At 55.8% G+C, this 20,781-nt stretch overlaps 3 protein-coding genes across 10 annotated transcripts; 2 read left to right on the plus strand and 1 right to left on the minus strand.

Moving 5' to 3' along the window:
* Positions 1-40: 40 nt before the first annotated feature.
* Akt1s1 (AKT1 substrate 1) lies at positions 41-6,269 on the plus strand. 7 transcript variants are annotated; one of them, XM_034495408.2, is made up of 5 exons: positions 41-183; positions 3,424-3,812; positions 4,593-4,670; positions 4,752-4,921; positions 5,441-6,269. In XM_034495408.2, exons 2-5 carry the CDS (start codon positions 3,431-3,433, stop codon positions 5,582-5,584), a joined length of 774 nt encoding a protein of 257 aa, XP_034351299.1. In that variant the 5' UTR covers positions 41-183; positions 3,424-3,430; the 3' UTR covers positions 5,585-6,269. The 7 variants fall into 7 exon arrangements, with proteins under 7 accessions (XP_034351299.1, XP_034351324.1, XP_034351308.1 ...); XM_034495417.2 differs by lacking the exon at positions 41-183 and adding an exon at positions 571-593; XM_034495389.2 differs by lacking the exon at positions 41-183 and adding an exon at positions 638-836.
* Positions 6,270-8,130: 1,861 nt separating this feature from the next.
* On the plus strand, positions 8,131-13,201 carry Pnkp (polynucleotide kinase 3'-phosphatase). 2 transcript variants are annotated; one of them, XM_034490622.2, is made up of 16 exons: positions 8,131-8,377; positions 8,934-8,980; positions 9,242-9,538; positions 10,367-10,446; positions 10,531-10,588; positions 10,744-10,851; positions 11,016-11,087; positions 11,493-11,541; positions 11,616-11,686; positions 11,777-11,869; positions 11,944-12,040; positions 12,127-12,188; positions 12,278-12,387; positions 12,463-12,550; positions 12,625-12,686; positions 12,759-13,201. In XM_034490622.2, the coding sequence occupies exons 1-16, from the start codon at positions 8,227-8,229 to the stop codon at positions 12,880-12,882; spliced, it is 1,569 nt and encodes a 522-aa protein (XP_034346513.1). In that variant the 5' UTR covers positions 8,131-8,226; the 3' UTR covers positions 12,883-13,201. The 2 variants fall into 2 exon arrangements, with proteins under 2 accessions (XP_034346513.1, XP_034346522.1); XM_034490631.2 differs by lacking the exon at positions 8,934-8,980 and having other exon boundaries at positions 8,178-8,377.
* A 127-nt stretch (positions 13,202-13,328) lies between these two features.
* Ptov1 (PTOV1 extended AT-hook containing adaptor protein) lies at positions 13,329-20,103 on the minus strand. Its single transcript, XM_076933477.1, has 13 exons — positions 19,648-20,103; positions 17,639-17,776; positions 17,458-17,540; positions 17,325-17,382; positions 17,104-17,211; positions 15,780-15,935; positions 15,177-15,266; positions 15,027-15,100; positions 14,880-14,937; positions 14,652-14,756; positions 13,800-13,997; positions 13,649-13,714; positions 13,329-13,481 (listed from the first exon to the last, which is right to left on the minus strand). Exons 1-12 carry the CDS (start codon positions 19,816-19,818, stop codon positions 13,703-13,705), a joined length of 1,251 nt encoding a protein of 416 aa, XP_076789592.1. The 5' UTR covers positions 19,819-20,103; the 3' UTR covers positions 13,329-13,481; positions 13,649-13,702.
* Between the last annotated feature and the right edge of the window lie 678 nt (positions 20,104-20,781).

The following is a 20,781-nucleotide window of genomic DNA, read 5'->3' on the forward strand; positions in this document are numbered from 1 at the left end:
CGCTCGGGAACGCCTCCTTGGCCCTCTCCATATTTTATACTGGCATCGAAGCCAATACTATGCCGGTTTTCTCGAGGACAAACCATAGCGGCTTGGTGGAAGCCATGTTAATGCGGGGCACTACCATCTCTTTGCGGGGCACGACGGCGAGGTGTTGGAAAAGCGAAACGGAGAAAGGAAAAGGTGAGAGAAGCTGGCTAGCACCAGAGGCACTGAGGGGCTCGGGATAAAAGGTGAAGCCGTCAGTGCTCGTGCTCCTGGAAACGAAGCTGCCCCAAATTTCTGAGTCACCGTGGAAAGAGGGCTGCACCACCATTTTGAAACTGGGCAAACCGAAGCAAGAAATGCTGCCATATTGAATCTTTGCCAGCTTTGTGCTAAAGGGAGAGAGCGAGGGCCGGGGGAGGAGGTAGATAGTTTGGACGGAAGGAAGAGTCCATATGCTTTACAGGCATATGAAGCCATACTGACTGCCGCGTCGGGACGGAGCAGTTTTCCTCCACTTCTGTGTGAGAAGTTGATTTCGAACGAGGGACGTCATGCCGCTTGCCTTCGCTTGTGTGAGCATGGGCATGCAGTCATATTTGCTGCGGGTAATTCCAAAGAGTAGCTAAAGTCTTTTGCCATATTTTCCATCCGCGAGCACTCTCGCTGCTGCTATTGCTCACAGCTTGCCGACGTAGCTTCTGGTTGCTATTTTGATTTGAGGCATCCAGGATAAGGGAGGCGGAGTGTACACAATGGAGGAGGGGCAACCACACGGAAGTGACGCAAGAAGCCGCCATGCCTTTTGAGGGCGGTGACGGCGCCTGGCCGGCCATGCTGGCTACGGGCACGTGAGTGGAGGCGGCGTTGTGAGCTGGGGTTTGGGGAGGGTCTGGCCTTCCTGAGGTTGAGGGGCAGTGGGAGGGCGAGCCGCCATGGGAAGGGTATGGTCTGCATAAGTCAAGGGGCAGTGATCGTCCTGCGACCCTTGGCTGACTGCTGAAATGGCTAACGCTCAACCCCGTGTGTCTGACTCGCGACGAATTGTAGACGAGCTTCACTCCGGGGGTGCAGACGGGCTGGAATCCTCACAGCGGCGGTGAACCATGTCCATATGGCTGTGTGTGTTGGGGGTCGCGGATGGGTGAGGGGGCGCCCCGGGCGGGACTTCCGGTCCCGATCTTCACCGGGGGCGGGATTTCCTGTTTTCTTCCTAGAGAAGGGGCCTCTCTGGGCTGCGGGCGTGGTGTAGCCCGGGTCGGCGGCCTTACTTCGGTGGTAGGCTCCTTCTCGGACGTCCCGCTCCGTGTCCCGGGCTGCAGCCGTTTTCTTTTCTATCTCCCTCCACACCTGTCCTGGGAGGCCTGCACCTTCCCGCTGGACAGCTCCCCCTTTCTGGTTTGCCCCTGAGTCTCACCTCATAGGAGGCCACAGGCCGAGGAGGTTTGAGTAAGTTGCCCTCCTTTCAGCTGCCTTTACAAGCCACTTACCCGGTAACACACTGCTGCTGCGGCTACCCCCGAGATCTAGTGCAAAGGAGCTTACCCTCTCATAGGCTCATGGAAGTGAGAACCGAAGCTGTGTCATCTTGGACCAGTCATTTTCTTGCCCTTAGCCATAACCCTAAATTTCCAGCCTCCTTCATTAGCTAGGAAAGGTGGAAGGTGTGTGTAGGAGTCGCTGGGCGCCTTTTAAAGCCGTAGGTAGGACTTTGAGGCCCAGCAGACAATAGTATGAAACCACTGCAGCTTTCTCCATCTCGATGGAAAGATAGGATGGGGACTATAGTCTACTGAGGTAGGGAGAATGCAGCTCAGGATTGCAGAAGGCTCTAGACACACACTGCCCTTCTCAGTCGTCATTTCTGCCAGTATAACAGTCAGGATCCCATCCTCCTGGGTTCAGAGCTTAAGGCTGTAACATGGGGTGTCCATTGCTGATTCATGTTGGAAGTGAGAGGTTGCTTAGGAACGGTGATCATCTTCTGGTCCAACATATGAGTAGTTCCCACTTTGGTGAGTCGGGTGAAGGGGACAAGTTTGGAGTCTGTGAGCAGACTGGCTCTTTCAAGTGTGAGTGACAGGAGCTTTGCAAACTGTATTTCTGTTTTTCTTCGCTATGGTCCTGGTGGGCTTGAGTCCCTTCAGTTTCGAGGGGCTCACTACTCTCCAGAGTTCTCAGCTGCCTAGAAGCTGTGGTTCACACACTGCTTAATGGGGAAGGTGGGCACAGAGAGCCAGTGAGTGTTCCAAGGCCACTCTAAAGTCTTGGTGGGGACCCAGAGCCTTGTGCTCCAGGAGTTCCGTCTGATGAGGAGACAGGCAGCAGAATAGATGTCACGAGCTCTACCAACACCACAGAGCCCTGCACAGCAGGGACTGAGGAGGTGTAGAAGCTGATGCTGTGATTGTGGGCACAGAGCAGCATGCATCCTCCTATGCCCTCCTTCAGTCCAGAGCTCATCTGTCTCCTAAAAGAACGGTCCCAGGGAGATCTAGGGGAGGGGCCATCTCTCTCACCTGGTGATTGGAAAGTTGGCAGTGACCTGAGAGCCAGTAAGCTGGGTGTGGGGTCCATCTGGTCCTGGTCACTCCACTGCAGTGGGAGAGGACCTGCTGGACCAAGTGAAAGGGGAAGGCATAGCACTGGCCAGTCTGCTGTGCTACAGAAGCCATGTAAGTCTGGGTCTCTGTAGCCCAGGCTGACTTCAAAGCCATAACAGTTTTGCTTCAGTCTCTGAGTACTGTGATTTCAGGTGTGTGTCACCATACCTGGTTACATGTGTGTTAACATCCTACACACCATGGGAAAGGTGCAGTTGAAATTTGTGTAAGTCTTCCAAAGACTTATGTTAGGCTAGGTGTGTGGTGCTCACATCTCCAATTCCAGGTATTTGGGTAGTGGGGGAAGATTGGTTGGTAAGATTGATTGGATGTCAGTCCTATCTTAAGAACCTGCATGGCGCAGTGCTTGCTGGCTTTCACCAAGTCTTGGGTTTGGTTCCCAGGACCACATAAACTAGGTGTGGTGGTGTGCATATGTAAGCCGAGCACTCAGGAACTGGATGCATGAGAATCAGGACTCCAAAGTTACCTTTATACACACAGTGAGTTTGGAGCCAACTTGAGTATTTGATCCTGTCTCCAAAAGTATTAAGAACCCAAAGTAAATAACGACAAACCAATTTGACTCCAATGTTCATAGCCAAAACAGATGGAGACTCCCAAGACTTTGGATAGTTCCCATGTGGAACAGGATGGGGCCAAGAAGAAAGCTAGGGCTGGGGAGGATCCCAGGGGAAACAGGTTTAGGAATTGGGGGAGCCCAGCTAGGACAGCTTCATGCCGTGGAAGGGAGTCGTGTTGTGGTAGTCGACCCTCAGGATGGGTAGTGATGATAGCAGCATCCTCAGTCCCTCTGTCCTGCTCTGGCCCACAGGGCTCGGATGGCGTCTGGGCGGCCAGAGGAACTGTGGGAAGCCGTTGTGGGGGCCGCTGAGCGCTTTCGGGCCCGCACTGGCACGGAGCTGGTGTTACTGACTGCGGCACCGCCACCACCGCCCCGCCCAGGGCCCTGTGCCTATGCTGCCCATGGCCGCGGAGCCCTGGCAGAAGCCGCCCGTCGCTGCCTCCACGACATCGCACAGGCACACAGGGCTGCCACTGCCACCCGACCTCCTGGTCCCCCACCAGCACCACAGCCGCCCAGCCCCGCTCCTAGCCCACCACCTCGGCCAGCCTTGGCCAGGGAGGATGATGAGGAAGATGAGGATGAGCCCACGGAAACAGAGACATCTGGGGAGCGGCTGGGCGGTAGCGATAACGGAGGTGAGCTAATAGGGCTGGCACTGGAGTGGGGTTGCTGGTCCAGGGTGTTCTGGAGCAGTACTTACAAGCTTCACACAAGGCCCAAGCACTTGATGGGCGTAATAACACAGTATGTTGAGCAAATAGCACCCCGGGGTTGGATTTCCTTGAGGGCTTCTTGTCTAGCCAAGGAACTGGTAAGAAGTGCAGGTATTTCTGGAAAGGGGTAGGGACTGCCATCCCCTCCGAGGGTGGTGGAGGAGTTTCCCAAGAGTGGAATATTGCTATAGCGGAGGACGCCAGGGCCAGAGACGGTGACAAGTACTCATTACATGGCATGTAAGGCTAAAGACGGCATTTTCCATATCCCATGCCATCCCACTTTGGGCACCTGAATCTAGAGACTGCTGTTTGGGGAAAGTAAGGAAGTTGGATGCTTCTCAGAGAAAGGACTATCACCACAGGACTTTGAGGAGTAAACAGGAATTACTCATTTGCCGTCACTGCCTGTGACTGGCACCTCGTCCTTCCGAAAGAAGCCCGCCTATCATGCAGGGTATGAGGTCCAGAGCCAGCTATTCTATCAGATTTTAAAACTTTGGGCAAGTGATATGGTATTAGGGCCTTTTATTTGTCCCCACCAGACCTCATCTTTCTTTTGGAGCTATTTTGGGGCCATGTCCCAAGCAACATGTTGAATTTAGTAATACCTGATAGTAGAAGGGACCCTAAGTGACCAGGGAGGCAAATGAAAAAGCATTGAGGCACAGGGACCAATTGCAGAGCCTGTCCCACCCACAGGTCTCTTCATGATGGATGAGGATGCCACCCTCCAGGATCTGCCCCCTTTCTGCGAGTCAGACCCGGAGAGCACAGATGGTGAGGATCCTGGGTTGTCCAAGCTCTAGGAGGCCAGGCAGAGGGTAGGGGGACAGAAGCTGAAGCTTCCCTGTATCATAGACGGCAGCCTGAGTGAGGAGACACCCGCCGGTCCCCCAGCCTGCCCCAATCCCCCGGCCACAGCCCTGCCTACCCAGCAGTATGCCAAGTCTCTGCCCGTGTCGGTGCCAGTGTGGGCCTTCAAGGAGAAGAGGACAGAAGCCCGATCGTCAGATGAGGAGAATGGCCCGGTGAGGGGGGAACAAGACAAGTGGGATGGCCCAGAGTGGTCTGCTGCAGGGAGACCCACTGCAGTTTAGAAGGCAGGCCCTCATCCGTACAAAATCATTTGGGAGGGAGTCAGGGAAACTGAAGCTCCGGGTCAAAGTATCTCCCAGGATTCATTTCTCCAATACCATCCCGTGTATGGTGTTCTTGGGCTGACCTGGTCCCCCTTCACGGAAAAACTCCCTGAAGCAGAGGGGGAAACTAGGCATTGAGTGAACAGTGACATACACCCACGAGGGGCGCCTGCGCCTTCCATAGCCACTCTCCATTTGGCGCCCCACTGGATTCAGGTGGGGTGCGTGCTGTCTTGGCTGAAGCATGGCCAGCCCGCGGTGTTGCACTGGGCCCCTGCATGGCAGTGCTAGAGTAATGAAGAAGGAGGTGGGATGTGGAAGGCGCTGGTTCACAGCCTGCAGGACGGTCCGGATCGGAGGGCTTCCGGGAGGCGGCCCCTGCCCACTGACCATTTCCTTCATCCACAGCCTTCCTCGCCCGACCTAGACCGAATAGCGGCTAGCATGCGCGCGCTGGTGCTGCGGGAGGCTGAGGACACCCACGTCTTCGGGGACCTGCCGCGGCCGCGGCTCAATACCAGCGACTTCCAGAAGCTGAAGCGGAAATATTAAGCGTGCAGAACGCCTCGGCGCGCAAGCGAGGCCACTGTCTGCTCTGCCCAGCAACAGAACAATTCTTTACGGGATTGGCTCGCTCCGGTTGGGCGGGGCTAGTTCTAAATGCTCAGAGGGTCAACTCCGTCTCTTGCCTAGCAGCAGAAGCTTTGCCCGCACAGCCTTGACTCGCCGCCCCAGGGCGGAGCCCAGCTGCGGGAGCTGGCGCTGCTCAGCCAGTGTCCGAAGAGTTGCCAGCCGCCCTTCCAGAGTTCCCCTACCCGATTGGTCCCGGCCTCCTGGGAGTGTGGCCAAGCCCTCCCTAACCCAGAATTGGCCCGAGGCCTTGAATTTCTTACACTACTAGGGCTGTTAATGGATTTTGTTTTGTTTTGTTTTGTTTTTCTTTGCCTGGGTCCTGACACTTGTATCCCGGTTTCCCAGAGGACAGTCTGGTCCTTCTCTGCGTCTGACGCCCCTGTAGGTTCCACCGCACGACAGCCTGTCCATCAAAACTTGTCCTGTACCCAGGACGGTACCAGCTTCCTGACCCCGACCCTAACAGGTGCCTTAAAAGGCCCTCTCCCACCAAAGGTGGGGGGGCCAGGGGGCCTCACTTTCCGGCCCTGGACGTGGGTGCGGGAGAGTGGGATGGGGATCGGGAGGGGCGCTCTGAAATTAAAGTTTTACCTCTGACAGTGAATGTGTGTTGTGTGTGGGCGTGATACTGAAATTAAATGAAGTTCAGGGTTCGAGACCCTGTCATGGCGTGACTGTAGGAGCGATAGAAAGCCAGACCAGGGAATCCCCATCTCCCAACATCCAAAGATGAGAAAGGGGGACAGAGGACTGTCATCTTCAAACTAGTAATATGGATTGCCTCCCTCTTGTAATTTTGTTTTTTGGGATGATTTCACTTTGTAGCCCAGGCTGTCTCCTCAGTCTTTGTGCTGGGATTTCCCATCTGCCCCATCATACCCAGCTTTAGTGTATTTGTTCGGGGAGTAGAAGCGATTTTCCCAGTTTATTGCAATGACCAGCATCGTAGAAGCAAAGGAAGAGAGTATAGTGGCGCCGTGCGCTTCGAATACTAAGGACAAATGCTGGTTTCTTTCTGCTGCTGGGCAGAGGAAAGATAAAGGCACGCCTGTCATTCTATCAGCAGGGAGGTGGTTTTAGGGGGCACAGGAGTTAATCTCAATCTAAACTTCTTGAGACCCTGCCTCAAAGAACAAAACTCACTTGGGAGACAGGAGCAAGTGAATCTCCTGGTATAAAAGTAAAAATAAATAATAAATTTTTTAAAAAAGGAAAACAAACCCCATCAGTGGCCAGATGTGGTGGTACTTTCTTCCTTCTCTCCCCCCGCCCCGCTTTCTTTTGGTTTTTTTTTTGGGGGGGGGGGGTTTCGAGACAGGGTTTCTCTGTGTAGCCCTGGCTGTCCTGCAACTCACTCTGTAGACCAGGCTGGCCTCGAACTCAGAAATCCACCTGCCTCTGCCTCCCAAGTGCTGGGATTAAAGGCGTGCGCCACCACCGCCTGGTTTAAGGCATGCACTGCTAACCACCAGTCTATAGCGCTCTATTTTAATACCAGCATTTGGGAGGCGGACAGATCTGTAAATTTGAGCCTAGCTAGGGTGTTATGGTGGATTAACGTACAAGCCAAAAAAACTCTGGGCTGAAAGTTAACTGCAGCTGGGCTTGTGGGCAGATTTCGCTTATAGGAGGAGGTGGGAAGGTCATAGGACCCTGACCTTAGTACCCAGCCGTACCTCACAAGCAACTATATGTGCTATTTGGCCCTAATTGCCTGTGGTCTGGGGAGGCGCTAGAGGATACTAGCGAGGAGGAAGTGTAGGTCTGTGCAGTATGAAAAAGGCTTCATTTCTGCTAGGTAAAACTACCCGGTGTGATTTTTTTGCGGGTAGCAGCACGACCACCACGACCTATGCTCTGTAACCCCAATATAGTCAGGTTCCCCAGAATGATCTGTGGTGGAACCGTATTTCGGGTTATCCTTCAGGCCTTTGGAGAAGGGTAGACATTTTTGAGGTCTTCCCCTAGAGAGCAACTTTCTTTTTATTTTTACTTTTATTTTACTTTTGAGGTGGGGGCAGAATCTCACTATGTAGACCAGGCTAGACTCGAACACAACAGAGCTCTACCTGCCTCTGCCTCCCGAGTACTAGTATTAATATTAAACTCATGTGCCACCATACCCGGGAAAGAATTTTAACCCGGCTACATCCAGAGACCCTATCTCACTAACACAAACATACAAGGAAAAAAACCCCAAGTAACTCTAGCTTAGGGATCAAGTGCCTATGGATACGCGTGACCACTATCCGCACAGGCTCATAGCACCTCAAGCAAGTCAGGGCTGCGCATGCGCTATGAGAGGAGCCAAATCTTTGGACCGTCTTTCCCACTGTATAGATGAGCTTTGGAATGAATTCAGAAGTGACTCTAACTATATGCAATCCTCACTGCGCATTGGAACCGCTGTGGTAGCCTGGGAAACGTCGAACCCGCCCATGGATAAGGGGCGGAATTTCCGGTGTGACTCTATTGGGAAATGAAGACTTCCGGCGGCGGATCCGTTGCTGGCGGCCGAGCCAGCGCCACAGTGATTCCATTCCCCTTCACAGCATCCTAGGATGTCACAGCTTGGATCCCGGGGCCGCCTGTGGCTGCAGAGCCCCACCGGCGGGCCACCTCCTATATTCCTGCCCTCGGATGGCCAAGCCCTGGTCCTCGGTCGGGGACCCCTGACCCAAGTGACAGACCGGAAGTGCTCCCGAAACCAAGGTGGGCACAGGCGTGGAACTGCGGCAGGGAGTGGGATTGGGAGCAGGGGAGCTTATGCCTAACCAGGAGCAAGACAAGGCATTGTGGGAGGGACAAAGAGGATCTGGGAGACTGTCGCGGGAGGTGGGGTGGGGGAATGGGAGGGAGGAGGATACAACAGAGACTGTAGCCGAGCAGGGTGCATCAGGCCATCGTGATGCCCAAGACCTCGGTTTACGCAATGGAACAAGCCGACCCTACAGATAAAAAAAATATCTGTTCTGGGCAAGTCCAGATCTCTGGCAATCCTAAGGATTCCGAAGGAGCGGTCTTACTGAGGCATAAACACCTCGGGCCCGGGGTGACCTGTCATCCAGTTGGGTGGTAGAGACATGAGAATCAGTTCAAGCCCAGCTGCCAGTATGTAGCGCGTTCAAGGCTATCCTGGGCTACCTGTGTTAGGGGATAGAGGAAGGAAGGGAGGAAGTGCCTCTTCTATTGAAGTCCAAGTAGTAGACTGTAGCTGGCCACGCCCCCACACGTGATGTAAACCCTGACTCCACCCCCTTACCCTCAGTGGAGCTGATTGCAGACCCTGAAACCCGGACAGTGGCAGTGAAACAGGTACCAGTGTCTCAGCGGTGGGTAGCAAGGACTTGGGAGAGGGGCCGGGTAGATCACAACCCTTCAGAAGGCTGGCCAGCTTTCCCCTTTTCCACCGTGCTAGGCTAGAAGCCTCTAACCTTTCAAAGTTCTGACTGGCCACATGAAGTGAATAGGTGGGAAGATTAAAGATCTGATTGGGAGATAAGGTATTGGACTTGGTGGGGAGGCAGGTGTCCCATGAGGGGGTGGTGCCAACCCTAGCTCCTCCTTTGTCTGCAGCTGGGTGTTAACCCATCAACTGTTGGGGTCCAAGAGTTGAAGCCAGGGCTGTCTGGCTGTCTAAGCTTGGGGGATGTCCTTTATCTGGTTAATGGCCTATACCCCCTGACCCTGCATTGGGAAGAGACCAGCAGACCAGGAACCCAGCCAGACACGCCACCAGGCACTCCTGTGGATCCAGAGGAGGGGGAGGATACTGAACCTCAGAAAAAGCGAGTGCGGAAATCTTCCCCTGGCTGGGAGAGCTTAAAGAAGTTACTGGTGTTCACAGCATCTGGAGTGAAGCCCCAGGGCAAGGTGAGGCCACCACCCCAGCCTAGCCATTTAATTTAAAGTTTCCTGGGCAGCCCTGAGCTTGTCTTATCAAAGTCTCTGAGCCTCAACTGTTCTGTGCAGAGACTGCTGAGACACCAGTGTATACCACCCAGTGGTGGCTGCTACCACTGAGGTGCAGGGTTACAGAACAGGCCTGTAATCAGTGGTGACCAGAACTTTCTTGGATGTTTTCATGGGTCACTCTGAAATGAGGCCACGGAAAATGTGTGATCTAGTTCCCTGTGGGCACTCAGCCAGCTGTGAGGTTTGTTTTTTAAGCAATGATACGCGCCTGCATGATTTTTTATGTGTACTGTATGCACGTGGTGGCTGCAGAAGCCAGGGAGCACTGGGTCCCTGGAGCTGGAGTTACAGGAGTTATGAGCCATCTGGCGTGTGTGCTCTTAACCATTGCTCATCTCTCCAACTCCTCCAACAAAGCCCTTTGCTCTTTCTGGGCTGTTAATCCTCCAGGGAGAGGCTCAGGGGAAAAGGGTTGCTGAGACTCTGGTTCCTACTAAAACCTGGAAGTGGAGGGCAGAGAACACAGAAGGGTAATACTGGTATTAAAAGGCTGGTGTCGCCAGGTGGTGGTACATGCCTTTAATCCCACCCAGTACCTGGGAGTCAGAGGCAGGCAGATCTCTGTGAGTTCAAAGCCAGTCTGGTCTGTAGAGTGAGTTCCAAGACAAGACAAGGCTATGCAGAGAAACCCTGTCTTGAAGAAGAAGAAGAAAAAGCTGGTTTCGATTAGCTTGTAAGGAAGGTCAGAGATGACAGTATTGCTGTCCCTGTTTTTGGTGATACCAGGTGGCTGCCTTTGACCTAGATGGGACCCTCATCACCACCCGCTCTGGAAAGGTCTTTCCCACTAGCCCTAGTGACTGGAGGTGAGGTGGGACATGGGAAGAGGCTGGGATGGGGGCCCAAGTCCTTTCGATCACAAGTCACCTGTTACTTCCCATCAACCTTAGGATTCTATACCCAGAGATTCCAAAGAAGCTCCAGGAGCTGGATGCTGAGGGCTACAAGGTATGTGTGTGTGCGCGTGCGCGCGCATGGGTACGTGTGGGAGCTGGGAGCCTGTGCTTACATGTGCATGGACACATGCATGCATGTATATGCATGTGTAGAGTTCAGGTCGAGTTGTGGTGATGGGGCTCCAGTGTGTCCCTGTCTATCCCCAGCTGGTAATCTTCACTAACCAAATGGGCATCGGGAGAGGCAAGCTGTCAGCAGACGTTTTCAAGGCCAAGGTGGAAGCTATATTGGAGAAGCTAGGGGTCCCATTTCAGGTACGGCCAAAAGGGCACTTAGAGACAATTTGGGACAGGGACCCAGAGAGAACATGCCAGTGTGTGGGGTGGAGGCCTTGGCTGGGATCATGCTGACAGGAACTGTCCTCTGAGATCCCAAGGGGACAGATACTAAGGACACCGTGTACTGGCCATCTCCATAGGTGCTGGTGGCAACACATGCAGGTCTAAACCGAAAGCCAGTGAGTGGCATGTGGGACCATCTGCAGGAGCAGGTGAGCACCCTCCTGCCTCTTATGCTGTCCTTCCCAGCCCTGCCCCTCACTGCACAGGTGGCCACTAGAAACACCTAGAGGTGCTGCGGGCGTGGGGTAACCAGGTCCAGCCTCTGAGAGGTCTGAGGCAGTGTTAGGTAAACAGAGATGTTCAGGGCTAAGGGGAGAGCCTGGTAGGTAGCAGGGACATGAGAAACAGGCTGAGAAGGAAGTGGCCCATAGGTAGAGGCATACAGATCCAGGAAGGCCCACCTTGATTAGGGCCACAAGTTGGAAGAGCAGGGAGTCTGGGCTGCTATGGGATGTGTGCCCTCTGGAGGCCACTGGGGGAGCAGGTGAGACACTCAGCAGCAATGCCCCTCTGCTGTCCCATATGGTGGGACTTCTCACTGCCTCTCTTTGCAGGCCAACGAGGGCATCCCCATCTCCATCGAGGACAGTGTCTTCGTGGGAGGTAAGAGGCACAGGCTTCTGGGGGTTCAGGAACCCTCTCAGAGCTCAGTGTTGGACAGGGTTGTCCTCTTACAGATGCAGCAGGGCGCCCAGCCAACTGGGCCCCAGGAAGGAAGAAAAAAGATTTCTCCTGTGCAGACCGCCTGGTAAGCCTGGCGTCTGTCCTCTGTCCTGTCCATGTGACACCCACCCTCACTACACCGCTGAACTCACCTGACCTCTGCTTTACCCCACAGTTCGCCCTCAATGTCGGCCTGCCCTTTGCCACTCCCGAAGAGTTTTTCCTTCAGTGGCCAGCGGCCCGCTTTGAGCTTCCAGCTTTCGACCCGGTGAGGCCCAAAAGGGAAGAGGGCAAGAGGCCCGTTTTGGCTCCCTGGGCTCACACCCCCTTTTGTTCCCCTAGAGGACCATCTCCAGTGCTGGGCCCCTCTACCTCCCAGAGTCCAGCTTCCTCCTGAGCCCCAACCCAGAGGTGGTGATCGCAGTAGGATTCCCTGGGGGTGAGATGCCACAGCCCCGACCTCTGGCGCCCCCTGGCACTCACTTGGGTCCTAGGCACTAGCTGATGGCTACACTGCCCCCACAGCCGGCAAGTCCACTTTCATCCAGGAGCACCTGGTGTCAGCTGGATATGTCCATGTGAACAGAGTGAGTGGGGCTGCACCCTCCCCGTCCTCCCACTGTTCCAAGGATGAAGGCTCCCCAGACTGACTCGTTATCTGCCCTGGACCCCACAGGACACGCTGGGCTCGTGGCAGCGCTGTGTGAGCTCATGCCAGGCGGCACTGAGGCAAGGGAAGCGAGTCGTGATTGATAACACCAACCTAGATGTCCCAAGTCGGGCCAGGTACTGGAAACTCATGGTGGGCATGGGGAGCACTGTGTGTACCAGGCGGCAGTGACAGCAGTTTTCCCTCTACAGATATATCCAGTGTGCCAAAGATGCAGGTGTGCCCTGCCGCTGCTTCTACTTCTGTGCCACAATAGAGCAGGCACGCCACAACAACAGGGTGAGCCGCTCTCCAGACCCCAACCCCACTCTCATCTAAGCCCAGTGCCCTCTGACCTTTGTGCCATTTTGCAGTTCCGTGAGATGACCGACCCTTCGCATGCGCCGGTGTCAGACATGGTCATGTTTAGCTACAGGTTTGTGGGTTCTGGGGTTCTGGAGGAGGTGAGGAGGTGGGGTACAGAGCCTCAAACATCCTCACTCCACAGGAAGCAATTTGAGCCACCCACGCTGGCTGAAGGCTTCCAGGAGATCCTCCAGATTCCCTTCCGGTTACGGGAGCATCTGGACCCTGCACTGCAGCGACTATACTGCCAGTTTTCAGAGGGCTGAGTCCTCAATAAACACTGCTGCTATTCTGCTCACAGACATCTGGCTGGGTTGTGGAAGGCAAACCAGGTGCCACGGAGTTCGGCATTGAGCTCAGGCTTCCAAGTGGGCTCTTGTGCACCCAGCATACCTGGCCCGGGGAATTGGGCAGCCACAGCCATTTTGTGGTGGGGGAAAACCATGGCCTGACTCACCAGTCAGCAACAGGTATCAGAACCCAGTTGTGGGACACTGGACCTGAGACTGGAGTCTCAGGATGTTAAGTTTGACCAGGTACAAGAGATTAAAATAACGTGTCAAAGAAAGGCTGTCACATGAGTAACCAGCCTGGTGAGCCTGCTTTTCTGGCTACTTAGAGATGGTCTAACATCACATATCCCCAAACTTCAAGACTTAGCACAACCCGTCTTGCACAAGACGTCCCAGAACAAGCAGGCAGGGATAGCATGTGGGTTAAAAGGCTTTATTAGGGAAACATACAGGGGCAAGGACCATCCTTGGGAGACGTCAGGACGCTGTCCTCCAGGTTGCTGGGCAGGTACAGTCCCCAGGAGCCCCTGCTCAGAAGCATCTGACCTGGGAGGCAGTAGGAAGGGTGGCTTCTACTAGTGAAACTGCACCCTACCCCACCACCACCCCCAGTACTTAAGCTGTGGCCCTGGCACCCATTCCTTGCCAGAGGCATTGGTAACAGGAAGCAGTGACTCATGTAGCAGGTCTCTCTGAGGCCAGGGCCACCCTGCTGCTTCCCAGACACAATGCTGCTCACCAGTCTCCATCGGGGCCTCGTCTGGGACCGTGGCCCGCCCAGCCTAGGAGTCCACTAGCCACCCATCTGCAGAGGAAGAAGCCAGGGAGTTTTCAGAAGTGGGCACCCAGGGGCAGGGCCCAGTGAGGTATGCATGGTGGGCCAGCCTTACCCCGCGTTGTTGCTGCTCCTGCTCCAGGCTCCGCTGCAGGACCTGCTGCTGGTTGGCAATGACACGACGAATACCATTGACAAAGTTGCTCTGGTCGTGCGGGATGAGGCCAATGAAGATCTTTTTCTCCGAGGAGTACAGGAGCATGAGGACACGCACTTCACACGAGGCCTTATAAGAGAAGTGCACACAGCCCGCCTAACAGCAGGCCTGAGTCAGGACACTCATCCACCCTCAGCCACAAGCCGGGCAACCCAGCTGGGAACAGCCGGACCCAAGACTACTGGCTCCCTGATGGCAGGTCCCAGAGGTCCAGGGCATCCCAGCTAGAGTTGCCAGGCATATGGTACCACCCTGGGCAAGCCTCATTCCTTTACACCGGACAAGACCTACAAGACCCTTGCTTTGACTGTCAATAACCATGGGCTCCCCAAGGTCCTGAGGTACCTGACTACTTCCAGCTCAGGGTATACTTTCTTACAGGGAAACTGAAGCCCCAGAGCTGGTAGATATGGATCTTAGGGGCTGCAGGCCTCCCAAGTTCCCTGGGAATTCTGGGCCAAGCTAAAACAACATGCGTTGGTTAGTAGCCTAATTCGGGGGCAGGACCCTCGCCAGCTGGGGGCCTATCTGGTACACTGTCTCCAAGTAATGACAAGCCTGCGTCCTCAGTTCTCCACTGGAGGCCACAGTCAGCATGAGGACTGGGTGGGATGGCACATGCAAACACAGGAGGCCCTGCTGTATAACAGGGTGCGGGGCATGCTATCTGCACAGGTGTGGCAGAGGCCCCATCACTTTTTCCACAAGCAGCTGCACTAGTCTGTCTCCTTGGCTGCTGCGTCTACTCACGAAGCCATTGTCCATGATCCGGCACAGGCTCTTCAGAGTCTCCATGTCCTTAGTGAAGTGGAACTGTACCAGGCGTGAGTTCCGGAACAGTGGCACAAGGGTGGTCTGTGGGAAGGCCAAGGGCCACTTTATGAAATCCTAGCTTGCTGCGGAAGCCAGGCAGCACTCTCTGCAACGGCCCGCCACAGGGTCTCCGGCCCACCCCCAGCCTGGCATCCCGAGCCTCACCAGCAACTGCTGTGGAATGAGCTGCATGTACAGCCTCCGAGGCCACTGGTCGGTTCTCCTGCCACACAAGACCACAGCCATCAGTCAGGGAGTCCTCCCCCAGGGGCCCGCACTGCAAATGCGCCCACCTGGCACCCCGGCACTCACAGGATCTCCCCTTGGTTCACGTAGACGTGGGATGGCAACCATCGCTTGGACCGGCAATGGGGCTCAGGCCTGGGCTTTGGGGCAGAGCGAGAGGGCACTTCAGGAGAGGGCAGCTTAGGGCCAACAGCCCACACAGCCCTCGTAGCTCACCTCCTGCCACTCCATGACACCACTCCATGCCAAGAATTTGTTGTTGACAATCTGAACAGGTCCAGAGTGCACACCTCCAGGGCCCACAGCCTGTGGACAGGAAACCACCAGGGTGTCAGCAGCTTTAACTCAGGGTTCCCCACAAGCTGGCTGCAGCCGTGACTCGAAACCCCAGGCAGGCAGAAGACTGACTGGTCCCACCTTCACTGCTGACATTTTGTGCTCCCAAGTGGCTCAAGTCTCAGCCCCTGAGTGATACAGAGGACCACACCTCTAAGCAAGCAGTAGGCTTCTTGAAGGATGCCATCAACATCTGACAGGTGCCAGGATACATGGTCACCCTCCAGAGACTTTGGGCCTCTTGCCAAACCTGCCACCCAACTCCTGCTCTGCAGGCGACTCTACACCCAGGCCTCACCTCTAGCTGTGTCTCTTCGAAGCCTATAAAGCTATATTTCCCCTCAAGCCCATCTGGGCATGGCACTGTCTCTCCATAGCTCCCTCAGCACTCCTTACTCCACCTCGTGCCACTCTCCACACCCGTCAGATGCAGTTGGTCTACCAATGGTAGGACCAGGACCAGGCTGCCCTCAGCTGGCACACCTGTTTGCGGGTGGTGATGACCTGCCGTATAGCATTGACGAAGCCACTCTGGTCGTAGGGGATGAGGCCCATGAAGATCTTCTTCTTGGACGAGTACAGGAGCATGAGCACGCGCACCTCACAAGGGGAAATGTGGGGGAAGAGCATGCAGCCTGCCTGTGGGGACAGGGCTGCAGGTCAGGGGCCAGGCCCTCCACACTGAACATTTTTACCTGCCTGGGGAGGCCCAGTCTCACCAAAACACAATCAAGGCTTTCCCCAGAGCAGGTGAACTGCTCTTGGCCACCTAAGCACCTGATGACTTTACAAGGCAGGGATAGGTGTGAGCCAAGGACCATGTATGGCTATGCCCTCCCTTCTCTACCAACTCCAGCCCTGCTGCTGGGTTAAAGCAGGCACAGGGGCTGGAGAGAAGTCTCAGGAGTGAGAACTGGCTGCTCTTGTTTGGTTCCCAGCACCCACATGGCAGTTCACAACCTTGCATTCAATCCCATGAGACCTGACAGTCTCTTCTGGTCTCTGTAGCACCAAGCACAGACATACACATACCACTTAAAAAAAAAATCCTTCAATTTTATAAAGAGCAGATGGTAGGCCAGGCTGCTGTGCTACCCAGGGCAAGCCACTTAGGACCCCAGGCTCCCCATCTGTAAGACACAGCACAGCAACAGCATGCATAGGACCAGCTACGTAGCCATGACTACGTAATACTAGCTAAGGTGCCAGTGCCTCTTCAACGGAAAAACAGCTATCTGTAGGCTATCCTGTCCTGTGCCAGGATACATTAGCACCTACACCTAGCTGGCCAGCCTTTTGGACTAATTCTCCAGACCCTGGGCCCAGCTCTGGGACACTACTCCTGAAGAGCTGCTATTGGCACAAGGTTGCAGCCATGCCATGTGCCCAGTCTGTGGGGCCCAGAAAAGGGACAAATCCTTGGAGGTGGCCAATAGGAGGAGCAGAGCAGCCTAAGACAGAGCTGGGGTTGAGCCTGGAGTCCAATCCTCCGCATGCATGGGCTGGTGACTTCCTCTCACCCTGTACCGCCACCTGCTACAGTCCAGTGAGCTCAAACTAGGTCCACAGCAGCAGAGGTCGGCCACCAAACGATGCCACCACCCCACACACAGGGCCCTGAGAAGCAAAGCCTGCTGGGCTCCACTTCACAGGCAGGAGATGGGAGCAGCATGCACTCTGGCCAACCCACAGGCTCGCGTGCCTATTGCATTACAGTCCCACCCACCAGCGTCTTGGAATGACCACTCTAGAGGCACAGGCAGACTCCCACTACAGGGCAGAACTAGGTCCCCCCACCCCCACTCACGAAGCCATTGCCCATGATGCGACAGAGGCCCTTGAGGGAGTCACAGTCTCTGTTGGTGAAGTGGAACTGGGCCAGTTGAGAGTTTCGGAACAGGGGGCCCAGTGTGGTCTGTGGACGACAAATGGAGCCACTGGTCACGGTGAGGCAAGTGTGGAGAGATTCCAGGGTGGAGGTTTGGCTCTGGGGGCAGGGTTTGGGGGGCACAGCCCCACTAATCTCACCAGCAGCTGCTGTGGGATGAGCTGCATGATCAGCTTCTGGGGCCACTGGTCCGTCTCCCTGCGGTAGGGGGTGCATCAGAAGCCATTCCCTGCATCCTAGGCCGCCCCAGGCTCTGCCCACTCCCACACTCACAGGTTCTCGCCCTGGTTCACGTAGGCCTGGCAGGGCAGGGTGCGCTTCAGTTTTGCTGTGGAGTCCGAGAAGGGTCTACGCTTCTGCAGGCGGGAGGCAGGGGTGGGGGACTCAACAAAGTGCCTGGGCCATGCCTACCCTCCACCTGCTCAGTGATCCAGGTGGGCCCAGCCAGGCTCACCTCCTGCCACTCCAGCACGCCACTCCAGGCCAGCAGTTTGTTGCTGAGCCGGTGCTCGTTCACTGCAAGTCCCCCAAGAGTCAGCCCAGGTGAAGAGGGCCCGATAGGCCCCAGGGCCCCAAAGACTCGAGCACCTTCCTGCAGCAGAGGGGAGAATTCTTAGGTCATTCAAGGTTAGGCCATTCCACACATCCTGAGGGTCGTCCTCAGGTCCAGACTCGGTCCCTGGGTACACACTTCAGGTCCTGATGCCTTCCTCAGCAGTCCGGTCCAGCCTGATGCTTAGACCAATCTGTCAGAAGATGGTTGGTTGGCAGCATTCCCAGTACTCAGAGCCACCCTAAGGCCACTGTCACCCCCTAAGAGGAGCCTCCCACTAAGGATGGTCTTCCCCGAGAACCCCAAGATGGCAGCAACTAGAAACCAAGTAAAACGAGCATCCTGGAGGAAAACGGAGAGTCTGAGGGAGCCCTGAGTCTACCCTGAACCTGAAGGAATGCTAACCAGTAGTGTCAAGCATGGCACACTTGCCCTCTCCCTGCAACCCAGGGTGCAAGCTAAACTCTTTCCAGCCAAAACATTTCCAAAAAACCAGTCAGTCTCCTGAGCCAGTCTTTAACCAGATGGACTCAGTCATGTATGCCTCCAGGGCGGAGACCCTTCTGATAAGTCACCAAGGCATGTGCTGCTCACTGCTAAGCTTGTGAGGGCTCAATACCCTGCATGATGACAAATTAGAAAGTGCTCTCCCGGTGACTTAAGTAACAGAGCAGCCTAGGTTTTCAGTGAACACTGCTGAGGAGGCCTTTGTCATAAACACAGTCCTGCAGACCCAAGCCCTCAGGATCACAGCAAACGGCCCCACTGGCTGCCTGGCCTGGGTGTGCCTTGAGACACTACAAGTGGCCACACAGTCAGGCCTAAATGAAAATCAGCAAACACACTTAGGAACTTAAACAAAACCCAAGACTATTTAAGTGTGGGATGAGGAATGACCATTAAGATGCTTTCGATGTGTGTCTGCCTACACCCCAAACACCTGTATGCTCACAACAGCAGGGGATGAACACACTAGGAACAAAGCAGTCCACTAAGCCTGGCTTCGAAGTTAAGTTTGTGTCTACGGATGTCTGATTTGCTTTGCACTGCATGGCAAAGCCAAGTCACATTTGTGAGAAAGAGACACATCTGAGGACCCGAGGAGCAACTCTCAACACCGAGGGAAAACTTCAAGCCTAGGCCGTGCTACAGCGAGGGGTGTGTCTGCGTTCCTCAGGTGATCCAAGTGGCAGACCCGCCTCAGCTCCTCTGAGAGGAACGTCATAAGTCCGAAGTGGTCAGAGCCACACCAGGGAATAGCTTACAGCTGGCCAAGCATGCGCAGGTGTGGCCACGAGTCAACCATCACAATGGGAAATTTTGTTGCCCCAAGAAAACCTCAATGTTTCTAGAAAGTGCGTGTACGTTTATTGAGTGAACAAAAAGGTGACAGCCCCATGAACACATAGGGCTGAATGTTTACCTTAAGCTTTACCTTAAGGCTTAAGGTCTGGGCTCGCTGCGGGGCGGGCGGGTATGCAAATAAAGGGACTGTCCACAGTCGCCATCTGGCCCCGGGGGGACAACGCCCCCGCGAGCAACAGCTGGGCGCGCGTGTAAGCGCCGGGCTCCTCCGCCGGCCGCCTCGCGCATTTCCAGACCCGGAGGCCGAGGACCAACTTTGCAATTGGAAAAACAAGCGTGCACCCCAGGCGCCCCCCGCGCGCGTGTGCAGCGGGCCGCGCAGTCAGCAGTAATTCGAGCCCGCCCCGCCTCCGTACCCCGCCCCCCGCCCAGCCCGCCGCGCAACAAAGGGGAGCGCCCAGAGCCGATCAAGGACTGATCCCGGACCCCGGGGTGCGCCCTCCCGCGGGAGGCCCGTGGGCGCTGTGGACAAAGGCGCCCGCCAGGGGAGGGGTGGCGGGGCGGGGCGTGCGTGGAAGGCTCTGGAAACAGACCGTGGGACTCACCATGGGAGGGGCCGATCGAGCCCGGATCCGCGGCGGCTGCGGGCCTCGAGGACCGGAGGGCCAGGAACGTGAGCGCACGGCGCGGACGACCAGGGGCCGCGGTGGCCGGCCACGACCTCCGAGGGGGCCCCCGGCGCCGGAGCGGTGCGGGGCACGGCGCGGGCGGACCATGACGGGCGGGAGGCCGTGGGCCTCACGGGGGGCTGCGGGTCCGCCGACCGACGGGCGCGCGGCTTCGGGGAGAAGCGGAGCGGGACCGCGGCGGGGGACGCGCCGCTGAGGGGTCGCCGCGGCTGAACCACTGCAGCGAACAGGGGAGCCCGGCACCAACCAACGCGAAGCAGGGGAGGATGCGGGGGGAGGGGGGAGCTGGCGCCTACCAATGTGGAAGAAGAGGGAGAGCCGGGACCAACGCTGTGGAGAGGAGGAGCCGGCGCTGACCAACAGACTCTGGAGCTGGGGAGCCAGCGCTGACAAACAGGGATGGAGGACTGTGAGGGGGTGTGGCTGGAGCGAACCAAGAAGGTCAGGGAGGGAGGATTTCAGACTTGAAAATGACTAGAGTGAAACTGCTACAGAGTTCGGGCTAGTGAGACAATACCAAGTCCTCACTACTGGAGGGACAGAAGGCGGTAGACAGGATAATGGGTGGCGCGACGGAACCTACCACCAGACTGAGGGGTAGATGGAGGAACCAGGCGTTCTTGCATCTTGGAGGCGGTGACGTGGCAAGGTAGCAAAAAGACTACAACTTCCAGCGGGCCTCTCGCGGCCTGGGCGTGACCTAGAGGCCAGGCGTAACTGCAAGCCCATTTGTCCAGGGTCTGCCCACTGTCCCTTGCGCCTTCCACCAGTTGTCTCTTCCAGATCACGTTCTTGATCGGAAAGGACTGTGCAGTGGTTTCCTGCTTCAGTTTTTCACCTGTGATATTATCCAGCCTTGGAATACCTGAGCTCAATATAAGTGGCATTGTGTCTACTCAAATGCTAGCTTATATCCCCAGGCTGACCTCGAACTCCTGAGCCCCGTCTTCACTTTTATTTGGGTGGGCACTACTACACTTGGCTCGAGCTATATATAGGGTACTGAGGTTTGAATTTATAGCCCCTTGGATACTAGAAGTTCTCTCCTGC

Source organism: Arvicanthis niloticus, chromosome 1 (genome assembly GCF_011762505.2).
Source record: "Arvicanthis niloticus isolate mArvNil1 chromosome 1, mArvNil1.pat.X, whole genome shotgun sequence".
Classification (NCBI taxonomy): domain Eukaryota; kingdom Metazoa; phylum Chordata; class Mammalia; order Rodentia; family Muridae; genus Arvicanthis; species Arvicanthis niloticus.

Coding starts and splice junctions, on each gene's coding strand:
- Akt1s1 (XM_034495389.2), top strand. CDS start 784: ATGCCTTTTGAGGGCGGTGACGGCGCCTGGCCGGCCATGCTGGCTACG. Junction 4,671..4,751: donor AGACCCGGAGAGCACAGATG/GTGAGGATCCTG, acceptor CCTGTATCATAG/ACGGCAGCCTGAGTGAGGAG. Junction 4,922..5,440: donor CAGATGAGGAGAATGGCCCG/GTGAGGGGGGAA, acceptor CTTCATCCACAG/CCTTCCTCGCCCGACCTAGA.
- Pnkp (XM_034490622.2), top strand. CDS start 8,227: ATGTCACAGCTTGGATCCCGGGGCCGCCTGTGGCTGCAGAGCCCCACC. Junction 8,981..9,241: donor GGACAGTGGCAGTGAAACAG/GTACCAGTGTCT, acceptor CTTTGTCTGCAG/CTGGGTGTTAACCCATCAAC. Junction 12,551..12,624: donor AGGCACGCCACAACAACAGG/GTGAGCCGCTCT, acceptor GCCATTTTGCAG/TTCCGTGAGATGACCGACCC.
- Ptov1 (XM_076933477.1), bottom strand. CDS start 19,818: ATGGTCCGCCCGCGCCGTGCCCCGCACCGCTCCGGCGCCGGGGGCCCC. Junction 17,383..17,457: donor GTGAACCAGGGCGAGAACCT/GTGAGTGTGGGA, acceptor CCCCTACCGCAG/GGAGACGGACCAGTGGCCCC. Junction 15,101..15,176: donor GTGTCATGGAGTGGCAGGAG/GTGAGCTACGAG, acceptor TCTGCCCCAAAG/CCCAGGCCTGAGCCCCATTG.